At 47.9% G+C, this 25,097-nt stretch overlaps 2 protein-coding genes across 5 annotated transcripts in view; both read left to right on the top strand.

Moving 5' to 3' along the window:
• LOC111140671 (apoptotic chromatin condensation inducer 1) overlaps positions 1-23,299 on the top strand; it is a 34,369-nt gene extending 11,070 nt beyond the window's left edge. The window contains exons 5-20 of one of the 4 annotated variants that reach the window (XM_022492877.1): positions 1,953-2,041; positions 3,339-4,607; positions 5,307-5,522; positions 6,026-6,141; positions 13,446-13,448; positions 13,716-13,854; positions 17,372-17,414; positions 18,304-18,437; positions 18,535-18,687; positions 19,201-19,342; positions 19,904-20,049; positions 20,427-20,534; positions 20,674-20,781; positions 21,024-21,348; positions 21,460-21,560; positions 22,364-23,299. In XM_022492877.1, the coding sequence (XP_022348585.1) occupies positions 1,953-2,041; positions 3,339-4,607; positions 5,307-5,522; positions 6,026-6,141; positions 13,446-13,448; positions 13,716-13,854; positions 17,372-17,414; positions 18,304-18,437; positions 18,535-18,687; positions 19,201-19,342; positions 19,904-20,049; positions 20,427-20,534; positions 20,674-20,781; positions 21,024-21,348; positions 21,460-21,560; positions 22,364-22,690 (3,419 nt within the window). In that variant the 3' untranslated portion in view covers positions 22,691-23,299. Of the gene's footprint in view, positions 1-1,952; positions 2,042-3,338; positions 4,608-5,306; positions 5,523-6,025; positions 6,142-11,806; positions 12,251-13,445; positions 13,449-13,715; positions 13,855-17,371; positions 17,415-18,303; positions 18,438-18,534; positions 18,688-19,200; positions 19,343-19,903; positions 20,050-20,426; positions 20,535-20,673; positions 20,782-21,023; positions 21,349-21,459; positions 21,561-22,363 lie in introns of those variants that run through there. The other 3 variants (XM_022492878.1, XM_022492879.1, XM_022492880.1) reach the window with 3 other exon arrangements.
• Positions 23,300-24,341: 1,042 nt separating this feature from the next.
• LOC111140654 (cadherin 24) overlaps positions 24,342-25,097 on the top strand; it is a 10,177-nt gene continuing 9,421 nt past the window's right edge. The window contains exon 1 of the mRNA XM_022492854.1: positions 24,342-24,433. The gene's annotated coding sequence lies outside the window, so the exon portion shown is untranslated. The remainder of the gene's footprint in view (positions 24,434-25,097) is intronic.

The raw sequence follows: 25,097 nt of genomic DNA, 5'->3' as shown, positions 1-25,097 counted from the left end.
AAATAAGACTTTGGGTTAGAACCATCTAATAATAATATATATTATATATGTATATATAATATAAGCTATCTAATAATAATATAATAATAAAAATAAAACACCGTCTGTTTTAGTTGTACCAGTTTAGTCTAGGACATGGTTTCATGGTTTATTTAAGCCTTTTGTACTATATTAAAATTGAGCGCAATCTAACTGAGTTATGTATCTGGAATATACTCATCTTAAAGCTATTTTCTAAACTGGCTCTCATCAATATCTGCATTGCTATTTTGTGTAATTTTTTTTTTTAAGATTTTATTTATTTATTTATTTGACAGATCACAAGTAGGCAGAGAGGCAGGCAGAGAAAGAGGGGGAAGCGGGCTCCCCTCCGAGCAGAGAGCCCGATAGAGCCTGGGGCTCTATCCCAGGACCCTGAGATCATGACCTGAGCCGAAGGCAGAGGCTTAACCCACTGAGCCACGCAGGCATCCCATATTTTGTGTAAGATTTTAATACTGGTAGGAAGATTAGAAATCTTTCAGTTCATTTCTGCCCTTTTTTGGTCAAGACATTTAGACACAGCCTGGTTGTTGGTCCTTTTTTTGTATTTTGTTTTGTTGTGTTTCATTTTAAGAGTAAGAGCACTTGCAGGAGAGTGAGGAGGGGCAGAAGGAGGAGAGAGAGAATCTCAAGCAGGCTCCGTGCTCAGTGCGGAGCCCAACGCAGGGCTCAGCTAATGACCCTGAGATCATGACCTGAGCCAAAATCAAGAGTTGGACATTTAACCAACTAAGCCACCCAAGTGCCCCAAGATTAAATTGTTTAAGTGATTTATGCACAGTTACCTTCGTTCATGGAGTGTGAATGAAATTTTTTTTCCAGTTTTATATGGAGTTATTATTTGAAATGACCTAGATTGATGGTTTTCAAGCTTTCTTTTTTTTTTTTTTAAGCTTTCTTAAACTTATTTTTTCTTTCTTTTTTTTTTTTTAAGATTTTATTTATTTATTTGACAGACAGAGATCACAAGTAGGCAGAGAAGCAGGCAGAGAGAGAGGAGGAAGCAGGCTCCCTGCTGAGCAGAGAGCCCGATGCGGGGCTCCATCCCAGAACCCTGGGATCATGACCTGAGCCGAAGGCAAAGGCTTTAACCCACTGAGCCACCCAGGCGCCCCTTATTTTTCCTTTCAAAAAGAAATCTCACTTTGAGCTTTTCATATAAAGACATAATTGAGAGGGCCCATTTCTGAAGCCCTGTCCAGTGGCTTGAAGTAATTTCTAGGAATTTTCGGACCTAAAAACAATTCATTTTATAAGTACTTTATTTCATAGGATTGTTGTTTTGCAAACTGTTAATCATCCTATTTTGTTCAAAACTAGTGGTTGCAATAGGCAATCCAGAAAAATAGTGACAAAACATTTTATAGAAATAAGTGCACTTTGTACATCCCTACAAGACAGTTTGAAGCCCCTGGTAGTTATGAAGCCACCGATGATTATTTTCCAGTTGTTTGTAATAGGTGAATTGGCTTTGAGATACTGAAAATATTCCAGATGTGCACAGCAGGAATTATTAATAAGACCATTAGAACTTAATTATTTTTTTTAAGATTAATTTCTTTATTTTTGAGAGCGAGCAAGTGAGTGCGCATATGTGAGGAGGGAGAGGGGCAGAGGGAGAGAGAAAATCTTGGAGCAGACTCCCCACTGAGTGTGGAGCCCAACACAGGGTTTGGTCCCAGGACCCTGCGATCATGACCCGAGCCAAAGCCAAGAGTCAGACACTTAACCAACTGAGCCACCTAGGCGGCCCCCCCATCCCCCACCTTAGAACTTCATATAGTCCCTCATGTAGTTTAATTAATACAGATATGTATTGTCGAGCTCATATGCTGTGATTGAATTTTAGAAAGCATCCTTGAATGAATGTTTATGCCATGAATCTGTCTTGATTTTCTTTCATTTGATAGGAAAAAGCTCCTCTATTTCTGAAGAGAAAGGTGAATCTGATGATGATAAACCAAGAAAAGGAGAAAGACGATCATCGAGGGTCAGACAGGTAACTCAAATACCTCTTAAAGCATCACTTCTTTAAGTACTGCTTTGGGTATCTCCTGCTCCTCTTCCTTGGACTTTTTCAAAGTTTGTGTCTCTTTTGATTTCTGTAGTTCTCCTCTTTATCTCATTTTGGGTTTTTTCTTTGAGCGGGATGCTTTTTGTTTGTTCGTTTTTCTTTGTTTTTGTTTTTTTCCAAAAGTATTTGTTGGCATTTAATGAACCTTTTTCCATATGGCTTCAAGCTACCAGGACACAGCACCCTCCAACCCCCTTCATCTTCTCCTCAGCTATTCTACTCAGAAATTTGGCCTTCACGGTGACAGGCTGTTTGGGGAGCTTTCCCGTTCCCAAAACTTCCTAGTAGCCTGAGTGCACCACATCAAGGATAGGAGCAGGTCTGGGCTTGTTTCTGGCAGCATTTACCCATGTCTTCTAACTGATAAAGGTCCGCCGTTTGTCAGGGTTGACAGATGGGCAGAAGCTCTGGTTCCTCTTTAAGTGCTCACGCCTCATACCAACGTTTCCAGAGTAACTTGGGTGATATTTGTTGTTTCCAGAGTAACTTGGGTGATATTTGTTGAAGTTGATCACATGATGATGTGTGCCCCCAGCATTACCCTGACCTTCTCCGACTTCCAGTGCTTGCTGATGTGGCTGTGGCCCCAGTGGCCCCCAAAGTGTCCGGGTCTTCTCAGTCTGGGTGGCATGTGGGCAGCCCACACAAAAGAACTATTTTTTTTGTTTTTTGATTAGGTCTACTCAGATTTCTAAGCAAATATATAAAAATCAAAACTAAATTATGAAAGTTAACAGGCTGGTCTGTGTTACTAAAGTACATTATTAGAAAAGATAGAGTTATTCAATTAGAACTTTAAAGCCGTATGATACGGTGTTAAGTGGGCAGAACACAAGTGTATCTGTGGTATGATTATGAGTATGGAAAAGAAACGATGTGGAAAAAATTAAATATACTAAAATGATAAAAATAATTACATTATGCAATGATAGATTGGTTCCCCCACCCCCTTGCCACTTTCTAGATGTTCAGTTTATATTTATTTTTAAAGCTTGAAACTAAAAAATGAACTAGTAGCAGTTTCATTATTGCATTTCATTTGCACTCTGTTTTGATCCCCATAAGAGCTTGATAGGTCATGCTTGTTTACTGGCACACTTGTTTGTGTAGATGCAAGCATGTATCATTTAGTTTTTCCTTCCTATGTGTATCTCCTGAAAGACCCTTTCTCCTCTGATAGTGAGCAAAGATACTTGGATCCATTGTATATCTTTTCTTTTAGGCAAGAGCAGCTAAACTCTCTGAGTGTAGCCAGATGGCTGAGGAGGAAGATCAAGAAACACCTTCCAGAAATCTGAGGATCAGAGCAGATAGAAATTTGAAAACAGAGGAGGAAGAAGAGGAGGAGGAGGAAGAGGAAGAAGAGGAGGAAGAGGAAGAGGAGGATGAAGGACAAAAATCTAGGGATGCACCAGTCCTGAAACAGTTTGAAGAAGCAGAAGAGGGGGAAGAGTTGCCCAGAGTAAAACCAGAGGAGGTGATAGATGAGAGACCCCAAACCGTAAGATCCCAGGAACAGGAGGGGTTAGAGAGAGGAGGAAGAGTCACAAGGTCCCAGGAAGAAGCCAGAAGAAGTCATATGGCCAGACATCAGCAGGAGAAAGAAATGAAAACAGTTTTTCCTCTTGAGAAAGAAGAAAAGGAAATAAAATCTTCAAAAGGCTTGGAGGAAAAATCAAAGTCTCCTTCCCCTCCTCGACTGACTGAAGATCTAGAAAAGGCCCCTCTTGTGCTACAACCAGAGCAAAATGCCAGTGAGGAGGAAACTCCCCCACCTTTACTTACCAAGGAAGCATCTTCTCCACCACCTACTACACAGCTCCAGAGTGAAGAAGAAATAGAGCCCATGGAAGGCCCAGCTCCCCCTGTCCTCACTCAGCTCTCTCCTCCTACTACAGATGCTGAGATCAGGGAGATGTTAATATCTCAGCATACTGTCCAGCTGGTGGGAGGCCTGTCTCCTTTGTCAAGTCCTGCAGACACCAAAGCAGAAACTCTAGCAGAGCAAGTGCCAGAGGAGAGTGTCCTGCCTCTAATTCAGAAAAGCACACTAGCTGAATGCTCAACCCAGAAGGGTCTTGAAACTGAGGCAGAAAAATCTGCTCAACCACTCCCTCTTAAAATCGAGGAATTAGCACCGGCCAAAGGGATCACCGAGGAATCTCTGAAACAGCTGTCTTTGGAACAGAAGGAAGGTAGAAGGGCTTCTCATACCCTTCTCCCAAGCCACAGATTGAAACAGTCAGCTGACTCCTCCTCAAGCCGGTCCTCCTCTTCATCCTCCAGTTCTAGATCAAGATCTCGCTCTCCTGACAGCTCAGGCTCTCAGTCTCACTCATCTCCAAGATCCAAGCAGAGAGATGTATCTCGGGCACGTACTCATACCAACCCTCGTGGCAGATCCGAGATGGGCTCCCGATCAACATCAGAGTCCAGGTCACGTTCCCGTTCCCGTTCCCGTTCTCGTTCAGCTTCAAGCAACAGCAGAAAAGTAAGTGTGGGAGAATCCTGGGTGCGTTGGTGTTTTGTTTGTATTCCAGTGTTTTTCAACCCCAGGAGAACCTATTATGATTTCTGGCAGGAATGGGAAAAGCTTCCTTTACTCCCCAGGTCAGTGATTACTTTCCCGTCTTTTCAGAATCTAATTTTTAATTCATCAATCCCTAAATAGAGTCCTTTTAATTTTTTTGAGTCCCTTCGATTCCAAAGCTGAATCCTTTACCTGTCTTCACTAGACTATAAACTTGAAGATAGGTACAAGCCTTTTTACATGTGTATCCTAGTATTCTAGCACATAGTTGGGACTTAAGTAATTTTTTTTTTTAAAGATTTTATTTATTTATTTGACAGACAGAGATCACAAGTAGGCAGAGAGGCAAGCAGAGAGAGGAAGGGAAGCAGGCTCCCTGCTAAGCAGAGAGCCCGATGCGGGGCTCGATCCCAGGACCCTGGGATCGTGACCTGAGCTGAAGGCAGAGGCTTTAACCCACTGAGCCACCCAGGCGCCCCGGGACTTAAGTAATTTGCTGAATACTCTAGGAAATCAAGGAGATCACGAACTCAAAGAGGAATAAACATAGGGAGGGAAGGGTCCAAAGTATTAACTGAGTCAGTGGAAGTTGGAAAACTCAGTGATGTACTGAATATATACCATATAAAATAATTTGCCTTATGTGCTTCATTTCTTTAGTCTCTGAGCCCTGGAGTCTCCAGGGACAGCAGCACCAGCTACACTGAAACCAAAGATTCCTCTTCTGGTCAGGAGGTTGCAACTCCACCAGTGCCACAACTGCAGGTCCTTGAGCCAAAGGAGAGGACTTCCACCTCATCCTCTATCCGAGTGAGGCGTTTGAGCCAACCTGAGCCAGCTGAAAAGCATGTGACCCAGAGGTTACAGCCTGAGCGGGTAGGCTATTATGCCCTCTCCCTAGAAGGAGATGGAGGATTAGGCATGATTTTCCCTTTTGTCTTAGCTGTAAAACTGGAAGGTCAGTCTGGATAAGGTTCAGTAGAAATATAGATGGTTGGGGATACCTGTATGATTCCACTGACCTCTGTTCCAACTCCCTAGTTCATGAAAGCTCTATATGAGGCTAGGCAGCAAGGTCCTCCTCTCCAGGGCTCCCAGGGTCACTTCCACAGAGTGTCATCTTTTTTTCTGCCCCAGAGGAAGGCTTTTCTTAGTTCTCTCGGAAAAGAAGTCTAATAAAATGATTGCTGGCATAGAAATTCCTTAAGCAGCATTCCATTCCACTTTCTAAACAAAAATAACAAAGATCTCTAGGGCTAAGTGTGGAGCTGTCACTGTAGAAGTCCTGCTTTGCCTTTTACCAGCTCCAGCTTAAAAAAAAGGAACCAAGCAGATTTAAGTATGTTGCTATGGGTGTTTTGCTATGTTTGTTCTGACAGGGGAGCCCAAAGAAGTGTGAAGCTGAAGAGGCAGAGCCACCAGCTGCAACACAGCCCCAAACCTCAGAGACCCAGACCGCTCACCTACCAGAATCAGAAAGGATTCATCACACTGTGTAAGTAATCTCTCAGCTGGGGTATAACAGGGAACTGGCAGTGTGGAGTAGTTCTTTGCTCCCGGGGGTTCTTTGACTAAGCAGTCCTAGTTTCCTTTTAAAACGTAAAGGCAGAGCTTTATCTGGACAAAGGCTAGGCTTCAGTTACATTGAGAGCCACCACCGACTTTTCTAAGGATACTCTGAAAAGTGGTGGTTAGAGAGCGTATCTGGGATCATCTGACTAAAATAGTTCCTTTAAGGAGCAGATAGCGGAGGCTTTGGTTTCCAAACTCAGGGCAGTGTAAGGGAGTTGACTCAGGGCATTTTTTTTTTTTTTTTTTTTTTTTTTTTTTTTTTTTAATTTATTTGACAGAGATCACAAGTAGGCAGAGAGGCAGGCAGAGAGAGAGGGGAGGAAGCAGGCTCCCTGCTGAGCAGAGAGCCCGATGTGGGGCTCGATCCCAGGACTCTGGGATCATGACCTGAGCCGAAGGCAGAGGCTTTAACCCACTGAGCCACCCAGGCGCCCTGACTCAGGGCATTTTAACTCAATATTTAACTCATATTTACCAGCTACATCTGAGCCTGGGAACACACTTTAATGAAGGATGTCAAGAGTCTACCAAGAAAGGCACAGAGAGGTGTTTTGAGTTTCTGTTGTTTTCCTTAGTTGCTAGTCGTCTTTTTATTAAGCATAGTCTATCTTAGTTCTTACTGGATACAGTACAGCAAAATATGAAGCATCTATCAACCAGAAGTTTGTTTCTGGGACCCTTGGATTGATTTTTACCATTTACATAATTAATGTGAGTTTTTATTCCTTATATTTAGTTTTAGAAAAGTACAAGTAAGAATAGCTATATCATTCATTGTTCTGAGCTAGGTACTATACGTTAAGAAGCCATTGAACCCAAATTCCTGGCTTTAGAGTCCCAAGGGAAGTGAAAAGCAAAACATTGTGGAAATAAGATTGCTTAGCTTTTAGACATTAAGAATCCTGTGCTGCTTTAGTGAACATCCAGTTTAGACAGTTGGCCTAAAGTTGTTCTCTGTTGGTTTTATGTCTTTTTAACACTAATACTACCAGTATGCTTTTTCCCTTTATGTAAAAGTCTAATAATTTACACTCTTCTGAGCGTTTCAGACTGATTTTGGAGGGTGGTGGGCAGGTGACATGATTTATTATCTCATTTCCTGATGACGTTAATACTAGTTTTGTACTCCTTACTATCTGTATAGCTTTTGCCTTGGGATACACCTTCGCTACTGTCTATTCTAATAGTCTTGCCTCTGCTGCCATCTTGTGGCCATTACTTTTTTGGTTTGAAAGTCAAAAGTTCACTCTACTTCCTTTGAAAAGTTTTGTTTTTCCCTTTTGGGGAGAGTACATTATCCTTTGGAGAGGGTTTTTCTTCTAGGACCATAAAGTGAAAACACCGCGGATTCTGGAAGGTGTTCAGGATTCCCCAGCTACACCATCGATGAGGAAATGGGGTGACACCTTCCCTTCCATATCGATCAACCAGAGATAATACCTGCCCTTCCTTACCCCATCCCAAGGGGCTGCAGCATGTCCTTTGTATAATGGCAGCTTCGAAGTAGGTGTTGACAACCTACTAGTAATTGGGCCTGAGGAACTGCCTCCTTTACACTTTGAGAAGCAAGTAATTTTCTAAGAAGGTTTTTGCTTGCCCTGAAATTTAGTGGGTGTATGAGATCCTGGCAATAGCACTTGATGCTGTTGTGAAGCATCTTGATTTCTGGACTTAAGCATGCAAGTCCAAGGCACATGAAACTCGGAGTCCTGTACAGAGTATTTCTCCCCATGTAAAGGTGCCTTCGATTTTCCACTTTATGACAGGTAATTTAGTCACATTGATTCCAACAAGGTGATAGGCAAGTGCACCCTGGGCAAATACTGAGACTGTCCATTGTTGCCTAGGCAAGCTTCAGTGAAGCAGCCTATAGGTGAGAAATGCAATCTGAGCTCGGGAGTAGCTCACACACATCCCCTTTACCTACTTTCCCTCTGCCTGTCTCCCAGATGGTCTATTCAGCAGCTTAATAAAAAGACATGCCCAAGGGCCTAAACTCATAGGCTATTCTGGCACTGGATTTGGTAAATGACTCTTGGAGAGGTTTGCCTCCATTTCTGGAAGCCATACTGCATCTGATTCACACCAGTCGTCCTAGTCTTTCACTCCTCTAGAGTCCTAGTTTTCAGTCTGGTGACCTCTGGAGCCTCTGGCCAGTTTTAAAAGTGGGATCAACAATTTGTGGCTTCACCTTGGTTTTCCTATCTGTCTCAACAAGAGACAGAGCTAGGGCCTATTGATTCAGTAAAATGTTCAAAAAAAAAAAAAAAGACTTCAAGGACCTGTCAGCACCTGGAAGAGATTGCCTAACTTTTTCTGTGCTTTGTTAAATCCATTCTGATTCTGATTGTGCCCTGAGGAATTGTTAATTTATGAGGTAAGGTATCTTGTCATTGCTTGGAACAGGAATTTGTGGGCCTCAGTCCTATTTCAGTTGAGCCATGTTCCAAAATCAAGTCTTCTGCCTGCTATGGATGTAACAAAAGTGTCTTCATACAGCAGAATATGATGCTACTTTGTTTTTACATTAAAAAAAAAATAGGGGAGAAAAAAGAACTTAACATGTGAGCAACTGTATTATCCAGCAGTAGTTGATTCAAACCTGAATTTTTCTTAATACAACCTTCTGAGTACACAACCCTTGCAGGCAATAGCGGCTTTGGGCTTTTGGCTTATTACGTTTATTTGTCCTTTTGCCTGAGTACAAGGAAGAAAATAGTCCTTTAAACCAATATGACAATGTAATGGTCACTCTCCAGGGAACCCACAGTACCAGTATGCCAGTAATGCATAATTTTTAAAAGTAGAATTTATTGGTGATCATCAGTGGTATTTGCTTACTGAGAAATTGGAATCTAAGGACATACCCCCCAAATCACATCATCCTTGGTTATCTTGAAACTAGTATGCCCCTGCGGTATTCTATATTTAAGACTCACTGCCTGAGAATAGTCACATCCCACTATTTCATATCAGGTCCTCAGCTCCTCATGAATTTTCTGTAGTAACTAAAATTCAAACATATACGCCTGTAGAAATTTCCTTTTCTGTTAGTTTTTCTGAATCTTAGATATTAACTATAATGTGATGTTGTTAATCTCCAAATAGTTCTGTCCTTTTCTTCTGGGCTGCAGATGCTTTTTGTGCTGTTCAATTATGGATAGAGATCTCCTGTCCCTAAGCCCCCATGCAGTTTCACAGATTTTTCAAAGATACCAGAAATATTTGTGCAAGAACTTAAATGTGGGAAGGGAGATGTCTAGATGCCTTTTGTTTAAAAAGGGCTACAAAGAAAAGCTGTGTGGACCTCTGACAAGTAGCTGACAAGGCTTTGGGACTGGTCCTGCAAGCAAGTAGGTTTGAGTCTCTTTTGGGGGCAGTTTCAAGGATTCCCCTTTTTCTTATGAAAATAAAGTCTTTGGAATCCTGGATCCCACAGAATTGTTTCTGGGGAAATAGATGGCACAAACTCACTGAGTCTAAAGAAGGCCAAGGATAATGTCGTAAAATTCTTATTCTTGAAAAAACAAGAAAGAATTTCCAATGAAAGAAAAATTTTTCCTCCAAGGAAGCTACTTCTGGAGAGGCATATTGGCAGCTGAAACTATTTTAAGACAGTTGATGGATAGGGAACGTTTATTTGAGGATGTTGGAAGGTAACATTCTTTGTGAGGTAACATTCTCTGTGGGAATTCCATCTAAAGTGATGTTTAAGAAGAAAACTTTGGGGTGCTTTGTGGCTCTATTGAGAGCATGCGACTCTTGATGTTGGGGTCATGAGTGCAAACCCCACATTGGGTGTAGAACTTACTTTAAGAAGAAGAAAACTTAGTTCAGCAGGCAGTCATTAAAGTGTCCACTTGGTACACACAGTGACAGCCTACTTCAGAAATACTTACTGAGCATTTCTTTGTGGTAGACCCTGGGCTAGGGTTGAGAAATGTAGTCCCTGACCCTGAGGAGTCCTACAAGGTGGAGGTGTGGGGCAAGTCATCCAGTGGTTATACAGGGTGATGAGGTCCTTGCTGAAAACCTGTCAGACCAACTACTGAGTGCCTTCACATCAGAGAAAGCACAGTCTACTCTTTGAGAAAACTCAGAAAAACCTCCATAGGTGGTATCAAATGAGATAAATGGCATATTAAATGTACATGTTTTTAATGCATATCCTTACCTTGACTTAGAGTGTTGTCCAAGCCAGACTTCTAAGGGCAAAGCCTTATCATACTGTTCCATGAGATAGGTATTTTGTGATCCCCACTTTACAGGATCAGAGACTAGCCCAGTGTCACAGAAATTGTGGAACAGGGTCAGGCCGTGATTGGTCCCTAGCCAGTTTGACTGCAGAGCTCTCAGTCTTAATGAGCAGACAGTGGCGACTAAGTGAAAGGGAACTTTTAGAGTAATGTGTAAACATGACCACTTTAGCATGTAGTCAGCATGTACAAGATTCTAAGCAGTGGGGAGGAAAATTTACTCCTGGCTGAAAGCTCTGATACTACAAATGAGATAATAAATACCAAGTTTTTGATTAAATACCTTACTGTTAAACCTCTGCTGCCGCTAGGATACAAAAGGAGCATCTTTGCAGTCAAAAAACAAGTCTTTGAGCATCTACTGAGTGTGTTTTTTTTTGAGTGGTTAGAGTCAGCTTATTTCACATTTAGTCTGGTGAAGATGCCCATGATTAATAATTTCCATTTAGTTCCCAAACACTTCAGGCCCAGCAGACAGCCCCCTACCCACCCCCCCCAACCGCCCATGTAACAGCTCTCTCCGGCTTCCTATCTACTTCGGAGCCGCCACCTTGGAGCCCTTGCTCCAAGAAGTGGCCTTCATGCTTCAGCTACCCAAGGTCCCCTTGCCCTGTTTATCCTTTTCCTTTCTGGCTCCAGTGGACCCCGGGGCAGGGTGACCTGATTAAAGACTCTGTGAAACAAAGTTGTCTGTCATCTCTTCAGAGACCTCTCTCCCCCTCTCTACTGGTAATTCAAAAAGGAACTCTCTTCTATCCTCTCCTCCCGCCATCCCTGGAGAAAGGACAGGTTGGAGTAATAACACGTGGTCATTGCTTGGGGTGAGCAGCCAGCTAGCTCCTCCAGTGATTGGATAGAGCTAGTTCTCATCCCACCTCCCTGCATGAACAGCTGACTGGCTTCTAGGATGGAGGGAGGTGAGCACATGAAAAATTGCTCATGACCCTCCATTCTGTGCCTTTTTAAACTTTGGCTTTGTTATCTTCCTTCTTTAGTCATTTTTCGTTCCCAAGCTCTGCTGTTTCCTTTCTTCTTTTCTCTGGAATCTTCCAAGCAAGCAGCTGTAACTTTGTATGTCCTCTCCACCCAGCCCCCCTCCCCCGCCCCCTGGGAAGACAAGGAGAGTGCACCCTTTCCCTGTGGGGTTAGGCCTCGGTAGCTGTTGTAACCTGAGAAAAGAAGGAAAAAGGCCAGGCCTATTGAGCCAGCAGTGAGCTCCCTGTGGCCTGCCAGAGGATAAGAACCTTGCTCACTCAGCGCCCTCCCTCTTCTCTTTCCCCTCCCCTGCTGCAGCAGGGCCCTCCCCCATCCGCACACACGGGCTGCTGGGTAAGTGGCAAGATGGCTCCTCTGCATGTCTCCGGCTGATCGCCGCCGCTCCGCCAATACAATAGAGCCAGCCACTACCAGCAGCCTGGCCCTCTTCCTCCTCCTTCTCCAGAGAGACCAATCCAGCCGAACCCGGGGTTTGCCGTGAGGACTTAACGCTTATCTCTTAAAAGCCAGATCTATTTTAGCCTCCCCTCACCACCACCACCTCCCCTTCCATTTACCATTTTTTGGATCCCCAGTTGCTGCATCTCGATTTTCTCTCTCTGGATCGGGTGGCTGGGGAGGAGGTGGTGGGCTCTTGGGACAAGGAAGGTGTTGTGGGTTTTTTTTTTAATTTTTTAGGATTTTTTTTGTTTGGTTTTTGTTATTTCTTCCATTCCAGAAAGGGATAAACAGCACTTCCAGGGGGAGAAAAAAAATCATGTTATCAGAAAGCAAAGAAGGGTGAGAGCTTCACATTTCCATGTATCCCTTTTCCCCACCGCTCTAGCCTACCTCATCCTCCTCCTTTTCCCCATGGCTTTCATTCCGTCTTTTCGTTTTGGTTTGTTTTCAGTCATTCTGCTTTCCCCCTTTGTCCTTCCTGCCTGGTTTCTAATTGGCCCAACTTGCCCTCTCCGTATGGGAAATAGGTATTTTTTGTATAAGTCTTTTCTTTAGATTTAGGCAGTTGAATCGCGTGTTTCTGTGGGTGCCGGATAGCTGGGGGCACAGTTCCGATTTTCCCCTCCCCCTTCCCGTGCATCCCTCCCTGCCTGCTCTGGGGAGGCTGTTCTGACCTCTGAGTGTCAGTCAGCCTGTGGGGAATGCTGAATTTTCTGGTGGTGGTTCTCAGCGTGGGGATGCGTCGTTTCCCCTCTCCTGGGTCTTGGGCCCCTGATCATCTTAATTTGATTTTTTTTTTTTTTTCCCTTAATGTTTGGGTGGTAGTGGGAGTGAGATTAGAGATAGAAGTTACGGATGAAGACAGAAAAAGGAGATGGGAAGATAGTTTATCTTACGTGAATCTCTGGGATTCATTCCCTGAAGTGGGAGCTAACTTGTGTGATTCAGAGTGGGGGTGGGGGGATTCAGTATTTGTAGTGGGGAGGGGATCCAGGGTGTGGGGGAGGGTGTGTCCTGACTGGGAGGCCTGCTCTCTTTATCTCTTGGAAGTTGGAATGAGGGAGTGGGAGAAACTGGGCGAAAGCTGAATGTAAGAACAATTCGTACACCTCTGAGAAGGTAAAAGTGGCCTGATTCTTCTCTGAGCTTTCAAACTCCAGCATTTGTCATTTTTCCTTTTGGATGAGAGTGTCCTTACTGAAGTTTGAACCCTCACCAGCCCTGCTTTCCCTGCAACTACCACTTCTCCCCCCGCCCCCGTTTCTCCATTCCTGTTTCCAGATCCTGTGGGTCGGTAGGCCTTATTAAGCAGTTGATTGTAAACACAAGCGTGGGATCACTTGCCACAGCCATTCTTTCTTGTCTTAAGCAATCAGGCTTCCCTTAATTTCTCATGCAATTTTGTTAAAAGATGCCTGTGGCTAGGGGATAGGGAGGGTACAGGGTTGTGGGCAAATCGGTCACATTTGAGGGACTGTTTAGAGGGCTGTTTCCTTTCCTTGTAAGGGTACTCTGTTGAATTGCCTAAAAACAGTTGGTAGTCCTGACCCCACACATCACAGCTTTATCCCATCTGAGCAGTGGGTGGATGTGGTTGCTACGATCTGTGCTCTTCTCCCAAGGAAAACAGTTTGCCAGTTGTCCTGTGGGGGCAAGGTATCTAGTCTCATCTGAAAAGCAGCTCTCCCAGCCCCACCCAAGTAATGAGGCATGGGGGTTTCCTGACCCCAAACCTAACATCTTGCTCTCTCTTCCCCTTGGTTCTTCCCTGCCCTTCCCTCCCTACCTCTCCCCATACTGTCAGTGAGAAGGAGGAAGTGACCATGGACACAAGTGAAAACAGACCTGAAAATGAGGTTCCGGAACCCCCCGTGCCTATTCCAGACCAAATCAGCAATGATGACCGCCCAGAGGGCAGTGCTGAAGATGAGGAGAAGAAAGAGGTAAATTTCCAAGCCACCTGTTGGGGTGGGTGGACAGGAGGGGGCCGAGGAGAGTTAGACCACTTTGGTAATCACTCTTACACAGTGGGATAGCTTAAAGGAGGGGGTAGGCAGATTTGGATCAGGATAGGGCCAAGGGAGAATTCGCTGGTTTAGCAAGGGAGACCCCTTGTGATGGGGACAGGGTTCATTCATTCCTCTTTTTTTGTTGGGGAAGTGCAGTCCAGACTGTTGGAAGTTTGTAACTAAAGGAAAAGTCAGTTAATGGCCCTTTATCCAACACCCAGGCCCAGCTTTCCCTGCTACCCTCTCAGGCTTCTCCCTGTGGTAAATGTTAGCTTTCCCTCCTTTTTAAAAGCCTGTGGGGGCTCACCGCCATCTAGTGGGCTTTGGTGGTTCTCAGCTGATGAACTGTGCTGAGGAATTTTTGTTCCTCCTCTGCCCTCTAGTGGTCATATCGGAGAGATATAGTTACTTAAGAAGCCAGCACTTGGGGTGATCCCAAAGGCCCCTTCTCCATATATCTCTGACTCCTCTGCTTCCTTTTTTAGCATATATGTTATCTCGTATCCTGCACCCAATTCATGGGGACTCCCCCCATCAGAGCCAGCGAAGTCTTCTTGGCTCTTAAAGTAATAGAGAAAGAATTAGCTGGGTTTGGGAGCGGGGTAACAGGATGGGAGGGACTGTCCTGTGTGTAGCCTTTCTTTGGTGTGTGTTGCGGGGGTGGGGGCCGGTGAAAGTGATTTGATGTGCAGAATATTATTTATTACAAGGTCCTTCTTCCCCGTAAAACTTTGTCCAAGTACCTCATGTACGGTAATCCGCCCGTAAAATATAACCCTGCCCAACTGGCCAATCGCTGATGCCGCCTCTTCCTCTGGACCCACCCGCTGCTACTGAGCTGCCCAATCAGAGCCGAGTCTGCTATCCAGGTGTCTTGGCCAGAGGGGGGCATGTATATGGGATCCTGTGATGGGCCCCCTTTTGCCTCCCTGCCTTGCTTACATCAGGGGGCCAAGAAGAGCACTGTTCTGGAGAGACTTGTATTGAGAAAGCAAAAAGCATTTGGAAAGGGGTGGACTTGCATCATCTCCCTATTTGGGACACCCCAAGAAGAGCTTGTGTCAGTGCTGGGGCGCCTGTCCACATGCCCTTACCCTTTTGAGGACTGTGGGTTGACTTGTTTGCTACAGACTGTTGGGATTCCCATCTAGGGCACCAAGATCTCCTAAAGAGTCAATGTTTGTGATCACAGTGCCATGCTGTAAAATACCGAGTGGAGGCTCTCGGCTTAAGCTGTGACGACTAGGAGCCCTGCAGAGAAGTCTAGGGTTTGAGCCCAGGGATTTAATGCTGATGACAGCCAGCCATGTATCACCACTTGCTCATCAGATGGACTTTCCTTTGGTCCCTGTTGTCCATGGTGAAGGGCAGCATGTGGGTTGCTCCAACTTCTCCTCCATCCCTGGAGGCAGGGGCTCATCCATCCACCTGACTGGAAGCACTGTCTCAGCTGGAGTCCCTGAGGAGATGCCACACACAACTCTCAGAAGAAAAGTATTCTGACCTTGCTGCTGAATGTGTGCCAGGTCCTGGGGCTCTCCACCTACTGCCCCCAGGCTGCCTTCATCAGAGGCTCCATGATCCCACTCGGTGAGAGGACCCCTTCCCCATTTACAGGCAGAGGAGAAAGGGACTCTGGAGTCATCACCTGGATTCCAAGTATTGGGTGGTGGTATTGCTGGATCTTGCCACTGGTGGACATAGGGTCCTGCCTGCCTCTCACGATAAAAGGCCAGGACCATTCCTGCTGCTCACAGGCCATCTCATCAGGGACTGCAAGATGATGCCCCTACAGGGCTGGGACTGATGTCTCTGCCCCTTTTCCCCCTGTACCCCTCGCTGAGCCTGGCCACCGCCAGTGAACTGTCTTGACATCATGGAAACTGGGCAGCGTCCCCCCACACGTTTTCCTCCCGCCCCCCCTGCGCCCCTGGGAGGACTCTGGCAGTGCCGTGCTGACCACCACGCCGTGCGCCCACCTTTTTTGCCAACCCAACCCCCCACCAATTGCACAGCGCCTAGCAGGGAGGGCTCATTCTGATTGGACCGGCGGTTGACTAGATACAGTACACAGTGAGGTGCGATTGGCTGAACTGAAGATCCCAGGTGTGAGATGGTACCTGGAACATTTGTCATATTCCTAGTTATTTTCTTCTTTATTTTCTTCTTCTTTTTATTTAATCTTTTATTTTGATTATTTTCTCTTTATTTTTCTGATTTCTTTATTGGATTTATTTATTTGGTTCATGTTTTTCCTGTTTTAATTAAGACCTTTTTTTTTCCTTCTTTCTTTACTCTTTTTTCTTTTCTTTTTTTCTTTTCTTTTCTTTTCTTTTTTTTTTTTTTTCCTCACTAACTTACCCATCGAGAGCGGCCCGGCTAGGGGTCAGGTTGGCCCTTAACGGAGACCAAGGAGACTTGGTTAGACGACACAAATGGGGCTGGGGGGTGGATGGGGAAAGGGGATTTCATCAAGAGGGTCCTGCCCTACCCTTTAGAAGGGTGGTAGGTCTTAGTTTTTCCAGAAATAAGCACTGAAATCTGAAAATACTGTAATCCCCTTTTCTCTCTCTCCCTCTTTTTGCTCTATCCAGAGTCTTTCTCCCACTGAGTGGGGCAAAAACTTGCTCAAAGACAGGTTTGGGAGTTTCTGATCCTTGGCAGAGCCCCTAAGGCTTAAGCCTTGGTTGGAGAGGAAACAGTAAGGCTCTGGTAGAGCTCTTTATAGTGGGTTGAAAAGCCAAGAGACTCCCTGGGGACAGTTTGCCCCTCAAAAAAAAAAAAAAAAAATAGCTTTCCTTTACCAAAGGCACCTTTAGAGTCTTTCTCCTGGCACTTGGCTCAGGAGCATCCTCTTTGATGGGTCTAGTCCTGCTAGGGGTATGGACAGCCTTAACAGTCTGCTGTCCCAGTAAATCAGAGCCATAGTCCTTGGATGTCAGGCTGGGCATTGAGAAGAGGAGGCTTACCTTGTTGTAGTGATCATCCCAAAGTTGGTTTTCCTTGCTTCCTCATGTTTTCTGAGAGTTTGCAAGAAGACCTGGGAGGACTAGATGACCCAGTTCTGGGCATATCTTGTTGGGTTTGGTACCCTCTTGACCCATAGAGACAGTGGAAGAGGACAAGACCTATGCCTTTAAAGGGCTGGGAGGCTCCTGAATTCCTCTTCCAGCTTATTTCTGGTTAAGCTAATACACAGGTGTGGTATGGACTAGATGACTTTCCCCTGCTGTGATGTTTGATTTTATTTTTTTCTCTAACTTGCATTGATTCTGCTTCGTTTTTGCCGTTTGCCGCTTCTGTTTTGGTCTCTGTCTGTCTCTGTGTCTCTCTCTCTCTCTGTGTCTTTGGAGCCTGTGCTAAGACCGCCCCATCTAACCTCCTTCCCCCCTCTCTGTGGGGTGTGTCTCTTTCTCTTTTTTTTTTTTTTCCCCTTTTCTTCTCTATACAGAGCTCGCTGCCCAAATCATTCAAGAGGAAGATCTCCGTTGTCTGTAAGTCTAGCCCCAAATCCCTGATAAAGGTCAGGAGTACCATAAAAATCAGTTCATAGAGAAATAGGTTTCCACTCACTCTCAGTGGCATTCTTGGGTCATCCCTTCCCACCCCACTTCCTCCACCCAATGAATCTACATCTTCTTGGCATATGTAGGGTTCCATTTTGAAATTCAAAACTTCAGATAATCCCTGTCATTTTCCCCAGGTCACATTTCTTTCTTAACTAATGACACTATAAGGTGTCTCACAGTTTCCTATCTAGCCCTGCGTGATTTTCTCTTTCAGATACCTGAACCCTCAGAACCAGCAGTGGGTTTGAGGGACTCCTCTATAATGTTTATCCGTTTATCCTTTATTCTGAGGGAGTGTCTGAGGAAAGGAGAGTGCTCACACCTCAAACAGTAACATTTTTAACATTTTCCCAATGAGGAACTCTAAATCGAAAAAGTGTGCTAGATCTTTATAACTTAATGTGAAGTCATAGTGTGAAAGTGAACCTAAAGCATGATCAGATCACGTCACAGTCTGAAACTACTTAGACATCAGTATCACATAGCCTTGTTTTTCTGCATTCTCTGTCCTTCTCAGTCTGTCTTCCCCATGACTTTAGTTATTTCTGCCACTAAAAGTTTAAACTGCTCACCACCCTAGTTAACCATCCCTCGTTGCCTTCAGAGATACAGCAGTTTTTATTGGTCAGAAAGTGGCTCCAGTCCTTTTATTGTTCACTCTGAAGCATGGTTTCCCCAATCCCCAAATACAGTTTCCTTAAGTAATAAACCTTTTACTGAAATTCCAGTCGAAGGCTGTCTTTAGGTGTTAATGGTGTGAACCAGCGGAGGACCTAAGACCATCTAACTGTTCGGTCCTATTTCTTGGGGACAGCAGCTACCAAGGGGGTGCCAGCTGGAAACAGTGACACAGAGGGGGGCCAGCCTGGTCGGAAGCGGCGTTGGGGAGCCAGCACAGCCACCACACAGAAGAAACCCTCCATCAGTATCACCACTGAGTCACTCAAGGTGAGGTGGGAGGAGCCAGGGAGGGGAGGATGAGACACATTGAGGTGGGAGTAGACACGGGCCCAGTGTAACGGGGTGGGGGGTATCTGTGTCCCAGAGCCTCATCCCCGACATCAAACCCCTGGCGGGGCAGGAGGCTATTGTGGATCTTCATGCTGATGACTCCCGAATCTCTGAGGATGAGACAGAGCGTAATGGTGATGACGGAACCCATGACAAGGGGCTGAAGATCTGCCGAACTGTCACCCAGGTAAGGCTCTTGTACCCAGTGTCAGGGGAGCAGGCAGTGGACTGAGTAGGCAGCCAGGCTAGAGTCCTGGAAGGGAGATCTGCCATCTCTGTGGAGGGTTGGGCTAATTGCGATTTTAGGGGTCAGCAGATTACCACATCCTACCTCTTGTCCATAATAAAGAAAATTTTATTAGAACAGGGCTACACCATCTCATTTACTCTTATCTCTGGCTGCTTAAGTGCTGCAACGTTCTCCTTGAAGAGTTGCAACAGAGTGTATGACTCACAAGGCCTAAAAATATTTCTCATCTTGCCCTATACAGAAAAAATTTGCCCACTCCTGCCTTCGTTTTCCTCATGGCAGAGCTGAGGCATTCATAATCCCAGGATCCAGTGGAGGAGAATGAAATCTTTCCCCTAGTGGAAGGAACATGCTAAGTTGACTGTCCCAGCCTCTCTCAGGAAACCAGAGGCGGAGAAGAATGGGCCAGTTTGGTGTTTAAGAGTTCCTCGATTATCTGATACCTTACAGGTAGTTCCTGCAGAGGGCCAGGAGAATGGGCAAAGGGAAGAAGAGGAAGAAGAGAAGGAGCCTGAAGCAGAACCCCCTATACCTCCCCAGGTTTCAGTAGAGGTGGCCTTGCCCCCGCCTGTGGAGCATGAAGTAAAGAAAGGTGGGTCAGGCCTGCAGCTCGCTGAATCCCCAGTGTACTTTATTTGGACCTCTCTTAAAAGCCTTTAATGTTTCCTGCTTTTTATTCTAGTGTTTTGCATCTCTGTTTTACCTTCCTTTCCTAGTTAGTAAGCTGCTTGAGAGCTAGGTTTGAATCTTTGAATCTCTATAATGAGGAGCTTTGCCTAGATAGTACCTTTTTTTTTTTTTTTTTTTTTTTTTTTTTTTTTTTTTTTTAAGATTTTATTTATTTGACAGAGATAGGAGAGCACAAGTCAGCAGAGTGGCAGGGAGAGGGAGAAGCAGGCTTCCTGCCAAGCGGGGAGCTTCGAAACAGACTCGATGCCAGGACCCTGGGACCATGACCTGAGCTGAAGGCAAACGCTTAACTGACTGAGCCAGCCAGGCGCCCTGCCTAGACAGTACCTGGTACATTGTAGGCACTCAGCACAGTTGGGTGGAAGAGTGACTGCTTGGTAGGGAGTAAGAGAAAGGCGGTAGCGGAGGTAAGAGAGCTAGCGTTGCTCCCTGCTGAAATCTGTTCATATGCTCTTTTTGATAGTGACTTTAGGAGATACTTTAACTCGACGTTCCATTAGCCAGCAAAAGTCTGGAGTTTCCATTACAATTGATGACCCAGTCCGAACTGCTCAGGTGCCCTCCCCACCCCGGGGCAAGATCAGTAACATCGTCCACATCTCCAATTTGGTGAGTCGGAGTCATTTCCCACAGCACAGCCTTGTTCAGTGGTTAAAAGTTTGAGCTTTGCATTCCTGTTACTTAATCTTCCAGTCCTAGATCTGCCAGTTACTCACTTATTGAGTGACTTAATCTTTCACAGCCAGTCTCCTCATCTGAAAAATAGGGACAAAGTATGAGCCTACAGGGCTGTCTGGAGGATTTATAGAGGGCTTGGCACATAGTGTCTCCCTTAGTGTTACTGCTCTTCGCTCCTCTCACACTCCCCCCTCTGCACCCACACTCTGAAGTTGTACTCCTGTGCCAGATACTTGGGGAAGCTGGAGACTAGTTACAGGAGTGTTCTTGCCTTCTTCAAGACCTGGAAACTCCATTTTCCTTGGCAGGTGCGCCCCTTCACTTTAGGCCAACTAAAGGAATTGTTGGGCCGGACGGGAACTCTGGTGGAAGAGGCCTTTTGGATTGACAAGATCAAATCTCACTGCTTTGTAACGGTGAGGGGAGGAAGCTGATTTTCTAGGTTGTGGCGCATATTTCCTTTTGTAACCAATGTGGGCAGGTTCGAGGGCGTTGTGGCAAGTGGGAGGGATTGAGGCCTGTTGTGACCCTCTGCCTTCTCCCTTCCTCCACCAGTACTCAACAGTAGAGGAAGCAGTTGCCACTCGCACAGCTCTACATGGGGTCAAATGGCCCCAGTCCAATCCCAAATTCCTTTGTGCAGACTACGCCGAGCAAGATGAGGTAAGAAACCTAGGGAAAGGAAGGAGGAGAGGGGCAGGGAAGGCCATTATCTGCTAGAATCCAGCTGAGATCCTGGCCAAACCTGCAGTCACTGAGATTCCTTCTCCCTCTTCTCCCTACCCCTTGGTTCCTTTCGTTGGACCGTGGGGCTCCAAAATCTGTCTGCCCTGATAACCTGGGCTCCTTTAGTGGGAGTGTTATCCTCTCCATCCTGACTATCCTTGTCCCTCCTCTACCCACAGCTGGATTATCACCGGGGCCTCTTGGTGGACCGTCCCTCTGAAACTAAGACAGAGGAGCAGGGGGTACCACGGCCCCTGCACCCCCCGCCCCCACCCCCAACCCAGCCACCACAGCACCCCCGGGCAGAGCAGCGGGAGCAGGAGCGGGCGGTGCGGGAACAGTGGGCAGAGCGGGAACGGGAAATGGAGCGGCGGGAGCGAACTCGATCAGAGCGTGAATGGGATCGGGACAAAGTTCGAGAAGGGCCCCGTTCCCGATCACGGTCCCGTGACCGCCGCCGCAAGGAACGTGCGAAGTCTAAAGAAAAGAAGAGTGAGAAGAAAGGTACTTAGCTGTGGGGACACACATACCTGCTAGTAGGTGGGAAAGGAACCCAAATGGGATGGGACACAGGGTCATAGGGCATAAGGTCTGACTCCCTTTCTTCCACCTCAGAGAAAGCTCAGGAGGAACCGCCTGCCAAGCTGCTGGACGACCTTTTCCGTAAGACCAAGGCAGCTCCCTGCATCTACTGGCTTCCGCTGACTGACAGCCAGGTGAGTGCCCACTTCATGCTCCACTCCGAGTAGCAGCCAGGCCTCACAGCGGTGCAGGGAGACGCACTTGACTACTGGCATGCTTAGGGCCCAGGTATCGGCATAGGATAATAAGGGAAGAAACGATGCATCAAGGTAAGGCAGTTTGAAGAACCAGGTGACTACGCCACAGAGAAGCCAAACCTGAGAGTGTGAAGATCAACATGAAGACAGAAACTGGGTTTGTGCATCTAGGAAACTGACTGTGCCGACCATCCTTGGAAATTGGTTTCAGCTAGCTGAGAAACCATTTCTTTGTTTTTCTGTTTGCTTCTAGGATTTTTTGCCCTTTTTTTTTTTTCAATTTTTATTTATTTAGTAATCTGTACAGCAAATGTGGGGCTCAAACTCACAACCCCAAGAACAAGAATTGCATGCTCTTCCAACTGAGCCAGCCAGGCAGCCCTAGGATTTTTTGCTTTTTCAATTTAAGTTTCTTTGTAATGAGCCTTTTTGGGAATTTGAGGCTGGTGTACTCCACTGAAGGGAAAAGTAGTTTGTTCACATCTGAGTAGCTAGGGAAATACCAGAGGCGGGGCATGGGGCATGGATGGTGCCCGCTGCCTATCGTGGGTATAAAAGGCGAACACTTGGAGGGATTAGGCCCAGAGACAAAGATGTGATTGCTGACAAACCCGTTCCTGCTTAACGGCAAAGTGGGCAATGATCCTGAGCTAGGGCAGGGTCCAGGGACATACAGACGAAGCGGGACTGGCGTGAGTGGGGCTGAGATCCCTCTTCTCTGCCTTTGCTACCTGCTGCAGATTGTTCAGAAGGAGGCAGAGCGGGCTGAACGGGCCAAGGAACGGGAGAAGCGGCGAAAGGAGCAAGAAGAGGAAGAGCAAAAGGAGCGGGAGAAGGAAGCAGAACGGGAACGGAACCGACAGCTGGAGCGGGAGAAGCGTCGAGAGCACAGCCGAGAGAGGGACAGGGAGCGAGAGAGGGAAAGGGAGCGTGACAGGGGTGATCGAGATAGGGATAGGGAGAGGGACCGAGAGCGAGGCAGGGAGAGGGACCGCAGAGATACCAAGCGCCACAGCAGGAGCCGGAGTCGGAGCACACCTGTGCGGGACCGGGGTGGGCGCCGCTAGCTGGAACACATGAGGGAGAGCTGCAGGCATCAGCCACCCTGCCCTGGGGGGTTCGAGGCCACAGAGGGATAGGTACAATCTCCACCGCCCTAGAACCAGGGGTCTTTCACACCATTTACCCAGTGCTCAAGTATGGCTGCCACCTGTCCCCACATACCAAATGGAGCAGTGGCTGTCTTTCCCCCCCAAAGCCCCACCCCCATAATCTATCTCTTGGGAGTTAGCCCTCTCCTCCCTCTCATTTCCCATTGTTGAGTCTGAGAGGGAAGAGCTAGGTTAGGGATGGAGGTGGTTGGCCCAGAGGTGGGGAACAGCTAGGAGCCCCAGACCTCTCATTTTTCCTCCATCCTGCTCACCACCTCCTTTGGGTACTCACAACCCCCTCTTGGGAACAGCTGGGGCCAGGACTGGGTCACCTATGAGCTGAATCAGCATCTCCTCCTGAGTCCCAGGGCCCCTGCAGTTCCCATCTCTTCTGTCCTGCAGCCCTTGCCTCCTGCCCACCGGTTCCACTTTATATCCACCTTTTCCTTTTGTTCAATTTTTATTTTTATTTTTTTTATTATTAAATGATGTGGTCTATGGAAAAATAATAAAAATCTGACTTAGTTTTAACTAGTGTGTGTGACTGACTTTCCTTGGGCAGGGCCTGGGGGAGAGCCAAACTGAATTGAAAAGGATGGCTCAGCGCTGAGGCACCATTGCTTTCGCTCCATACCCTAGTTTAGGCAGGCTGCTGCTTCCTGGAGCAGGAAATTCCCACCCTCCATCTCTGTCTTGGTCTATCCACATCACCGCAGAGCGTCTTCCCACCAATCCCAACCCCCAACCCCCAACCCCCACCCCCAGGAGGTCAGAGGGGAAGAACCCTGAGAAGAGGAGGGTCCCAGACCAGGTTCCCCAGTCCCGGGTTAGAGGCGTTTAGTCACCTCGCCACCTACAAGGCGCCTCCCACAGCGGCCGCCAGGGGGCAGCAGCCACTCGCTCAGTGGGAGCCTGTAAATGAGATTTACCAAAAAGGTTCCACTCCCCACCGCCGTCCCCTCCCGCTGCTGTCGTGCCTCGGTCCCTGACCTGCTCCTTGGGCCCAGCCTGCGGACTCCCTGGACCCTTCTGACGGCCTTAAGCGCTCCCCAGTCGGCCGGCTGTGGTGCCGCGCACCGGCTCCCCAAATGCCGCCTCCTTTCCGCCGGGGTCCACAGCAGCCCCAGACGCTGCCCCGGGAGCGGGAGCCCGGCCTCTCTGCGGCCGGCGCCTAATTACCCGCCTCGCCGCGCGCTCGCCTTCCGACCCGCGGCGGGGGACGTGCGGGGACGCTCGGCGCTCCCGGCTGCACCCTCCCCGCCAGCCCTTCGGAGACGGCCTGGCGCCGGGGCCTGGACGTCCTCCCGCCCGAGTGCCTCGCCGGGCGCTGCGGGCACGGCCCGGGAGGGGCGCCGCATCTATATGCGCCCGGCGGCCAGGCAGCGCCGCCCCCACCCCCGCCGCGCGGGCCCGGGCTGGCCGGGGAGGGTCGGAGGCTGGGCTCTCTCCCGCGCGCCGCGGAGCCGCCTCGCTCCTCCGCAGGCGGAGCCTCCTTCCCCCGCCCCCTCCGTCTCGCTCCCTTGTTCTCGCCGGGGCCGCTCAGACCTGCAGCGGAGCCGCGGCGCCCGCTCGGATCGGCTCGGGGCTGCGCCCCTGGGACCCGGCGAAGGGGGCTGGCGGGGACGCTCCCCGCCGGCCTGGGCCCCTCGGCACTGTCAGGTAAGGGCGCCTGTCCCGGAGCCCGGGATCGGGAACCCGCGGAGGGGCAGCAGGGGGCCCGCAGCCTGCGGGTGTCTTAAGAGCGGTGCGCTCCGCGGCTGGGAGCCCACTGCCGGTTCCCTTCTCCCGCGCTCTACCTCTTTCCCTTCTTCCCCCGCACGTCTCTCCCTCTTTTCCCCATTTTCCTCTTCCTCGGTTTCTCTTCACCCTCCTTCTCTCTGCCTGTTTGCCTCCTCTGCCCCTTCCCTCTCCTTCTTGCCCTTTCTTCACACCCTCTTCCTCTTTGCCGTTCCTTCCCCTACCTTTCCTTTCCTGTCTTTCTCTTTGCCTTTTCCCGCTCTCCTTTCCTTCCCCTGTCCCTTCCCCTCTCGCCTCCTCTTTCCTTGCCTCTATCCTGTTTCCCACTCCTCCAGCCCTTTCCTCTCCTCGTCCCGCCTCCGGCTCGGTCCCCCGCTTCCCTCTTCCCCCGGGAGGGAAAGGACTGGCAGGTGTGTGTCTGCTCTGGGGGAGGAGGGGCAGCAGCCACAGCTACCTGAGCACCCCCCCCCCCCAGGAGGAGAGGGAGGAGACAGCAGTGGGAAGGGTCCTCTCTCTGGCTCCATTCCTGAAGCCCCTCCTGGCTGCCCCCCCCCCCCCCCCCCCCCCCCCCCCCCCCCCCCCCCCC

This window comes from Enhydra lutris, unplaced genomic scaffold, assembly GCF_002288905.1.
Source record: "Enhydra lutris kenyoni isolate GAN:26980312 unplaced genomic scaffold, ASM228890v2 scaffoldscaffold4, whole genome shotgun sequence".
Classification (NCBI taxonomy): domain Eukaryota; kingdom Metazoa; phylum Chordata; class Mammalia; order Carnivora; family Mustelidae; genus Enhydra; species Enhydra lutris.
Note: the sequence above shows the minus strand (reverse complement) of the source record. Positions and strands in the feature narration are given on the sequence as shown.